Raw genomic sequence first — 9,381 nt, 5'->3', positions numbered from 1 at the left:
GTAGTTGTGCGTCTTGGGGTAGTGCGGTGCGGGCTGCTGCTTCGCTGCAGCGCAGCTCGAGCAGGTGATCCGCGGTGGTCGTTGCCTGAGTGTGGGCGGGAGGTTTGGCAGGAGGCCGAGTTTGGCCATTTTCTGGAGCGTTGCTGGTCTGATGTGATTGAACAGTACATGATAGTGGTGGAAGTCCCTTTCTACAGCTGGGTGTGCTGGAGTGTGCGGTGGGGGCGCTGGGTTGTGCATTTGGTGTAGTGGAATTTTTTCTGCGCGTGGTGCGGTGTGGCCACGTGCTAGTGTGCGGCTTGGCTTTGGCGTCGCTGTCTTCTTTTTTTGTTTTTGGGTTGGGGGCTTTTTTGGTTTGGGTATCGGGTCTTTTGGAATTTTTTATTGACCGTGGTGGTATGGTCCGGGCTGCCATGGCGTTGCCTTTGGTTTTTGGGAGATCGAGGTAGTACATGCCTTTCCTGAAGCGTGCTTGCGCTACTATTTGTGGCGGGTGTGTGCTCGTGTCGAGTACAGTGGCCTGTGTGGGTGTGAACCGGACCTCTCCCCATTGCTCGGCTATGTCGTGAACTGATAGCAGGTTGGATCGCATTGCTGGGTTGGCGATCGCTGGGACTCGTATGTGCCTATTCGTACTGGTACGTATATGTATCATCCCCTTGTGTGTGGCGGTGTGCGTGATGTTGGTGGCCGTGTTAGTTCGGATGATTTGTCGGAGTGGTTTCATGTTCGTCGTGGGTTTGCGAACATGTGACGGATGCGCTCCTGAGTCGAGGGCATACTGCTTACCTTCGCATATGTCCTCGTCAGTCACCTGTTGCGCGATTGTGTTGTCGTGTTCGTCGCGGGTGCTGGCCATTTTTCCAGTGGTGGTTTTGGGCGGCGGACTTGTTTGCCGAGGGGTTATGCGCTTCTTATCGGTATTCGTGTACCATTGTTCCGCATTTTCCCTTGTGGCTGCATTGCCGCGTTGGGGTTGATCGGGGTGGGTCGTTGATCCTCTGCCTTGCCTCCGGCTGCGGGTTCGTCGTCTCATTGCCTGGTAGTTGGGGCTGTCTGCCCATTGGTCTGTCGTGTTCATGCCTTGTGGACGTTGTTGCCGGATTTCCTGTTTTTCGTCTTCTCGAGCTTGTATGGATTTGAGTCGTTGGACGAGGTTGGCTATGGTTGTGGGGATTGTGTTGTTCGCGATCCACATGTCGGGTAGGTGTCGCAATGCCGGGTGCCGGGTGCGAGTTGAGGCCGTGTATGATGAATTCTATTGTGACAGATTCATCATTTTGAATGCTGGGGTACTCTTCGAGACACATTTTTGTCCGTATGGTTCGGTGTGCTGCGATGTATTCATCGATGTCCCCTCCCGCCTTGATCTTTGTGCGTTGTGCTTCTTGTTTGAGGATGAGGTGTGTGGTTGGCGTTGAGTCAGTGAAGTGTGTTTTGATCTCTGCCAGAAGCTGTTGAGGAGTAACGCTGAGGTCCATGTCGATTGTGCTTGCCAGATCCGCAGGGAGGCTGGTCATGATGCTCATGCGTAGGAATGCACATTTTCTGCGGTATATGGAATGGTACGGGCTCTTTACTGTGGGGGGTGGTGAGCTTTCGTCGAGGGCTGCCTCGACGTTGTTGATTATTGCTATGTCGTGGAGGGTTTGCGTCCATAGCTTGTAGTTCGTTCCGTCGCTTGCGAGTGGAGGTAGCTGTCCATGCATTCTTGTGTCAGCTTGGGGCATTTTGGGTGCTATTTCTTGCTGGTTTGACATTTGTGGGCGCTCTGCAGGGGTTGTCGGGGCGTGTTGTGTTGGCTCTACGGGGGTGATCGGAGCTTGGTGTTGTGGCTCTACGGGTGTGGTCGGAGCGGGTTGTGTTGGCTCTACGCTTGCTGGCGGAGCTTGTGGGGTTGGGGCAACGGGGCGTCGTGGTGCCGTGCTCTCGTTGTCCTGATGTCGTCCGGGTGGTCGGTATACGAGATGATCGTCTTGTAGTGGTGCGTGGTTAGGGTCCATAAGCTGTGATGCAAGATCGATCGCTCGGTTTACTGTGATCGCGTCTCTATCTACCTTATGTAGGGATGGTAGCGATCCGTAGGCCGGCGGCGATCGTGGTGAGTTGATCGCTGTTGTACGTGTGCTACGTGTGTGTATATGGCTCTCATGACATTGATTATCATGTTGAGCCGGTGGTGCCAAAGCACGAAGTCGGCACCTTGGCTACTCCTGCCCCGGCCGCCCCGACTCTGTTGAATGTTGCATGGCTGGAGGCAGCGTCATAAAAGCTGGTCCCGGTTGGGGCAACCGCTGCGGCAGCCCGGACGCAGACCACGAGCTGCTCACCGCGGCCGTCTGCGATGCAAAGTTGTCAGTCGGGGCCGCCGATGATAAAGTCGACGCCTGTCCTTGCAACCGCGGATGCACATCCCCACGCCACAGCTCGTCGGCCGGAGCCATCGTGCCAGGCGCGGAGTCTGGCAGCGCACTCGCTGCTTCTATCTCCGTCACCACTTGCGTGCAACCACACACGTTTGTAAAGGAGTCAAAGCCCTGCACTGGGACATCTCCATCTCGCCCGATGAAGCCTTCATGCGCAGCACCAGCGCCGCAGCGCCATTTGCGCAAGGGCAGTTCCATCGCCTCTCCGCGATTCGAGTTTTCTTCCAGAGGGTTGGAAGTCGTGTCGTGCCCCAGTGCTTCCTTGATGATATGGAAGCCCATGTCGAAAGCGTTTCCGCGCCTGGATGTGTAAATGCTAACGAGTACGTTGATGATACCCCACAAGACGAGCATGAGGGCGAGCGGGAGGATGTTGACGATCGGGCGACTTACAACAACGTCAATTGGACATGCCGCCGTTTCACGCACTTCGTCGGTGAGGGGATTCAACTCCAACCGATTGTCCATTTCGCCACGACGAAGCTTGTTCAAAGTCAATGAGCCTGTGACATACGCTTGGACCCTTGCTATGAGACTGAGGGGATCAAAATCGCAATCCAATATCTGCGCTTTCGCTATAAGGCTGTTGTCCTCTGACGGTAACTTGTCAGAAGTACCTTTGGCTGTGCACTGCTGTACTGTCTCTGAACGGAGTGCGTTGGCAATGACTTGGAGATGATCATCAGAGTCGATCTTTTCAACATTTGTGAAGAGGAGCGATTTGTCATTGTCTCTTTGCCGTCTGTTCTTGACCCACTGGATGTAGAACGCACTCGCCGCTGTCTTGTTCTTACTCACCAATGCGGTCCATAGTTGACCCGACTCTGTGGTGATTGTAACTATTCCGCCTTCGCCTTCCGATACAGGGACGTTAGATCCAAAGTCCACCAAGCAAGAGCAGTACGACACACGAGATCTGACTTCGCCTAGTGTAGTTGTCAGCGGAATGTCGGCGCAAACCCTATTTAAATCCGGAGCTGGCTTTCGAACGTTAGGGTCCATGTGGATTCGAAAGTCGCCCTTCTCACACCCACTCAGACGCTTTTCACTCGGGATGGAGATGGCAACAGATGTGATGGCAGTAACCAAAATGAAGAGCCTCGCCAGAAGGGGGAGGAGAAGCCTGCGGAGTTGGATTTCGTTCCTGTAACGTGTGCAGCCCTTCTCCTTGTATGAGTACCTGTGCCAAATCCAGGAGAAAATGCGGATGGGGTCGTCGCTGTTGACAAAGATAAAGGAACGGACCCAGGAGAGGTACTCGAAGCTTTTTTCGCGAGAGCTGAAGATGAGCTTGGAAGTGACTGACAGGATGTTGGAGATAACGAAAACAGTGAGCAGTGATATGATGAGGGCGTTGATGATGTCGCTGGACGTTTGGACTGTAGAAAAGCTAAAGTCGGGCGTGGCATTCAACTCCTGGAGGAGAGTCATAGCTGCGAGACGGAGAGGCGAACGAGAAGGATGGATTAAAACCTGGGGAGGAGGAAGTGGATGGTTAAAAAGTGTTGTCTTTATGTTCGAAACAGAGGGCGGTTGGAAATGTGAAGCAAGGAAGTGCGGTTTGTTGGGGAGATATGGACAGCTTGCCCGGGGGCATGAGACGGGATACACCTCTTACGGGCGCGGTGTGGGAGAGCGGTGTTCTTACTGCTGGTGTGCATTAACTCTGAGACAGCTCGCTAGCATAGAGTCTGAACACGGCAACAATGCGCCGCTCTCATGTACAGTAGCCGCGTAGTCGCGGATGTGTACAGTATGACGGCCGTCGGCCAAGCAAGAGGACTCGAGATCTCTTCGGAATGCGCAGCATGGACGTCTGGGCACTCGAGATCTCTTTTGAATGTCCAGAATGGACGCCTGGGCGTATTTACAGTGCGCCGCCATGCGTGTACGATAGTACCACATGTTCGACGTCATCGTTGCCGCCGCCGATTGTGCCAACGTGCACATCTCTTGATCTCATCAAAGGTTCCGTTTCCCATACCCAGGCTCTCTTTTTCGGCCACACTAAAACACCGACATGCACGTGTCCGCCGCACCATCTCGTCGTTTCACAAATGGGTTTCCGCTGCAACGCCTTGGTCACCTGAATAGAGCAACCAAGCACTCGGGGAGTTTAGAACTTGCGACACTTTTAAGACTAGGATTGGCCCAGGGAAAACGTCTTACAAGGCCATGAATTCGTTCCAGTCGTAGCACAACTCTGTGCTGTAGGACTTGATGCACACAGCGACAACAGTGAATGTACAGTTCGTTCGTGGTACAGGGTATCATTTTAAGGGGGCTGCAGCGACAAGGGTAGCGAGACAATCATCAAAAAAACGACTTCTGCTCCCGGTACAGTATCCAAACACTAGTAGTCAAAAGCCCCACACGTCATCCCAAACTAACCGCCCGAAGAAGTTGGAACTGCAACCTTAGACACAATAAATCACGCTTCTTCGTTATATATCTCCTAGGGCAAGAGCCATCTCGCTCCCTCATGAAAGCAAAATCAATCGATGGCCACATCGCTAGGGAACTGCCGTACAGCGGTGTGATAACGTCGTAACTTAAAGAACGCAGAAGGTTGAAGGTATCATTGGAAACCTTGGTTATCGCAACAGGCGTCGATAAAATCACGGTCTCGCACCTCGCTTTCTTTGGAGTTGATGGAGCAGCAATGATTTGCGACAAATCTGAAAGGATCTTTATACAGTTCCTATTGCGCTAAGAGCATCGCCACCGCCGCGGTTCTATAGCGGGATAGAACTGAAACGTGTAAGCTTACAATTCGCCGGTTGTTCCAATAGATTTACAGTATGTGACGTGTAGTCAATCTATTCACGCTTATTCTAACCGCGTCAACCCCAACGCCAGTTTGCGTTTCTATTGCAGCAGATTCACATTGCCAACGCGCGCGGCGTCGCCCGCCGCCTGCCTTGAGACTTTTGTCTGACTATCCTTCCCCTGCTCACCGCTCTCCGAAGCTTGGTCGACGATCCTCTCTGGTCTTCCCCCAAACCCCCTCTCCACGAACTGCACAAACTCTTTCCCCAAACACAGCATCTCCAATCAGCGTCCCCCGTACAACACCTCCCTCATCCCCACACGCATCCCCTCTACCCTCGCGACTTTCACCGCCTGGCTGTCTGAGCACGGCATAGACGTACTGCCCGGGAGAGGCACCGTGTTGTGTCTGCCACCTGGTGTCCGCCGATCTCCGCTTGCAGTTGTGGCGCAGGGTGCGCCCGCGCCGACTAGAACGCGAGGTGTCTGGCGCGGCTTCCAGCCGCTAGCTTGACTGAGTGACAGACATGGACCCGCGCAAAAGCTCTCCCGACCGTTCTGCAGTCGCCTTTCCGCCAAGAGGAACTGAAGTTTGCGGGAAAACATTGGAAGGGCAGCGGACACGCCGTCCACGTGGCATTCTATAGGGAATTCTATCTGAGCTATATATATATACTGTAGATCGTTTTCAGATCTACAGTATAGGAGCGGGCATAGAATCAGAAATCGTCCAATACGATCTTGGAAATGCACAGAATTTCGCGTTAGTGTTCCAAAATTAATTCTATGCAACGCAGAATTGCGCGTTGGAAATGCTCTTACACTTTCAACGTGGGGAGATTGGTCTGTTGTCGGTGGCGTCGTCTGGTTGGTGTACATACTGGGATCAAAGGAGGTGCGGCAGCGGCGCAACACGGAGGTGTGGGGGAGTTTACGTGATGCGTGGTAGAGTCAGGAGAACTGTATCGCTGCATAAACTTTAAATGTTATTGCAGGTTGGCTTGACCTCACTCCGGCTTGATCTCACATTGGCTTGATCTCAGGACCGTTACTACTGCAGCAGGGACGAGCACCGAGGTCGTTACTCCAAACAACAGGACCCATTTCCACGCGCCTGTGCCGACGACACTAATTTGCGACATCCACCTCTGGTCTCCATCCGTACGCTGTGCCGGCGTAGCCTCTCTCTCGAGTACTCTGTGAGTACTCTGGAAACACGTAGCACCTCCAGCTTCGCGCGCCACCACTGCACAATAAACTCAATTACAGTAGGGGCAAAAGAAGCCATTGAATTTCTTGAAAAACTCAAAGTATTGCAACCTATCACAGCACTCCGCCTGTCCAGTCCAAATATCCGTCAACAAGTAAACATTTACTTGCCAACAAGTAAACATTTACTTTCCACGGGGTAAAAACCTATCACAGCACTCCGCCTGTCCAGTCCAAATATCCGTCAACAAGTAAATATTTACTTGCCAACAAGTAAACATTTACTTTCCACGGGGTAAAAATTGACCCCCGATCAACAAGTAAACATTTACTTGCCACTGGGTAAACATTGACCAACCGTCCAATTTTCTAGTAAACATTTACTTGCCACTGGGTAAACATTGACCACCCGTCTAATTTTCTAGTAAACATGTTCCCGCTACTGGGCAAATCAATATGAGAATACCATTTCCACTGCTGCATGCGCATGGACACTCTATATTACCTATGTACCGCACTTGATCTTCTGGATGATATAAACTGGACTGTTTTCGGTAGTGAAAAATCGATACAATCTTGGTAAATCATACAAATAGATGAATTTTTAACAATTCTCATGAGTTCGATCTGTAAAGTCCAGTTCTCTACCATTGGTGAAGCTGTCACGGATTACGCTGCGCTAATGAGATTAAATTACTTAGTAATAAAGCGCAAATGAGAAGGCAACATCCTGCAAACTTTAATATACTTAATGCGACTTCAAGATAGTGAGTGTTTTTCTATGGCAAAGACGCTTGATCGTGGCGACATACATACTGTGCTCTCTTCATGTGTATTGAAACTCCAAAAAGGACCCAAAACTCATTATGAGATTTGGAAGGCCGAAAAGGGACCCAAAACTCATTATGAGTTTCGAACCCCCACAAAAAGGTATTCAATATTCAAAATGAGGTTGACACTACATATTCCGTAAACAAGTTAACATTTGCCTGCTGCTCACTTAACATTAACCATTCAATATTCAAAATGAGGTTGACACTACATATTCCGTAAACAAGTTAACATTTGCCTGCTGCTCACTTAACATTAACCACCTCAGCAAAGGACAAATGCAAACATCGACCCTTAAAACAGGTGGCTTACTCAATTCATGAGTATAGGACCCATGAAACAGGGCGTTCCATACTCGAAGTGGTAGTTTAGTCAGTCTTTTAACAGGACTATACGCTTTTTCAAAGTCCGTAGGTCGCTGAGTGATCTTCAGAAGAAATATGGGACTCAATAGGATAGCACAGATAGCATCAACACATAAGTCTCGATACCATTTTACTTTCGTGCCTACTCAGAGATCTCTATCAGAAGCATCAACATCAATACAGTTTACGGCAGAATCATTCTTTTCCAAGCCTTGAGCATTCTTGATATCGTCGCCACTCGTTTTAATTTTCAAGAACAACGTCGAGATAACTTTGCGCAGGAGAAGATCCTGTGTTACTTCCTTCAGGCAACTCAGAATCTCAATTCGGGCATCAAATGCTGATAACGCATTTTCAACTTTCATTGTCAGATCGGTAAGCTTTTCCATCTGTACAGCTGAAGCTTCTTCGACAATTTCGTTCATTGCCTCAGCTACATTCTTCTGAATCATTTTCATTTCCAACAAGTCTCCCTTCATTGTGTTCCGACTTTTATGCTTCGTGTCTGAACGAGATACGGAGGCTTTAATTTTTCTTTCGGAACTGCCTGGGATATTACCAAGAAACTTGGATCTCTTCTGTTTTTTCTGCGGAGATTTCGATCCAGATGGGGCAACCAAAGAGTCAAACCGCTGTCGCTTGCGAAGGATGTTGTACGCGCCAACCCCGCTATCCAATCCAAGCGATTCCTCGACTGAAATGTTGTCGAGATCTTCGAGTCGTTTGGCGGCAATGGCTGGATTAATCTGCACGCCACAGATGTGATGTCCTCTCCTATTTTGGCTCTCAACGATGTTTGTGTCCTGAAATCCAGTGCGGAAATTTTGATCAGCCATATTTGAAAACGCTGTAATTGCCAACGTCTTGAAGGGATATTTTAGTACCCAATCTGCCCAAGACCTGTCCAGCGATCTGACGTAGTCCAGAGCCTCGTTTGCCTCCATAACGCTTCTGCAGTTGCGCATTTTCATCATCGTTCTATAGAACACATCTCTGATATTCACCGGTAGTCGGGCCGCTCGTCGCCTTGCATCCCTGTCAAAATGAACAGTACAACCAATCATGATGTTTTCCACATGCATACGTGCTGAACCTCCGATTGTCGATTGAAGGGCCAGGGCAATTCCTTCTATTTCGGCGGCATCGAAGTCAGTAGTTATTGACCTGATTTCGATGCACCGGATCCCGCATTGGTCTACATTGAACACGTATGGTACGCGTATTAAGCATAAACTTTGCGGCGCACTCACAGCTCTTCTCCAGTATGTCTGCATGTGATCCAGGAACAGTTTCCATCCCATACAGTACGAATCACGCGTAAGTCGGTTCATCATGAATCTGGCGACGACAATTCCCTTCGTTCCTGATAGGCCGGGATGAGCTTGTGCTACAACATTGTATAAATACCACGAAACTTTAGCCGACAATCGAAATGGCTTGAAACTTTCTTTTGTCGACATGACAACCTTCACCATAGAAACGTCATTTTCCAATGTCTTGAAGGTCGCATCTCCGGCAAAGCTAGATGACGTCGCTCCTTTTGCGATCATTGAATTAGTTGCTAAAAGAACCACCGCTCCTCCTTTTTCCACAGTTCTGGCTTCTCTCACATATTCGTTTCTCTCATCCGCTGCCATTTCAAACAAAGTTCCAATGCTTTCTCTTTCTTTTGCGCCAGATTGCATTGCCGTGCAGATATCGTAAATTCTGTGGTCACTTACAGAAACCCCGGAACCTCTAGCTCCAAAGCTATGCAATAGTTTCTTCTGAACCTCCAATTT

The 9,381-nt window shown here is 50.0% G+C and overlaps 2 protein-coding genes; both read right to left on the bottom strand.

Moving 5' to 3' along the window:
- Nucleotides 1–2,207: 2,207 nt before the first annotated feature.
- CHC_T00007198001 (hypothetical protein) lies at nt 2,208–3,857 on the bottom strand. Its single transcript, XM_005710671.1, has one exon. The coding sequence runs from the start codon at nt 3,855–3,857 to the stop codon at nt 2,208–2,210; it is 1,650 nt and encodes a 549-aa protein (XP_005710728.1).
- Nucleotides 3,858–5,196: 1,339 nt separating this feature from the next.
- CHC_T00007197001 (hypothetical protein) lies at nt 5,197–5,474 on the bottom strand. XM_005710670.1 is given in 2 exon segments: nt 5,197–5,294; nt 5,295–5,474. The coding sequence occupies 1 exon segment, from the start codon at nt 5,472–5,474 to the stop codon at nt 5,295–5,297; it is 180 nt and encodes a 59-aa protein (XP_005710727.1). The 3' UTR covers nt 5,197–5,294.
- Nucleotides 5,475–9,381: the final 3,907 nt, after the last annotated feature.

Source organism: Chondrus crispus, genomic scaffold (assembly GCF_000350225.1).
Source record: "Chondrus crispus Stackhouse genomic scaffold, scaffold_65, whole genome shotgun sequence".
Lineage (NCBI taxonomy): Eukaryota > Rhodophyta > Florideophyceae > Gigartinales > Gigartinaceae > Chondrus > Chondrus crispus.
The sequence above is the reverse complement of the archived record's forward strand: the minus strand, read 5'-3'. Positions and strand labels throughout refer to the sequence as shown.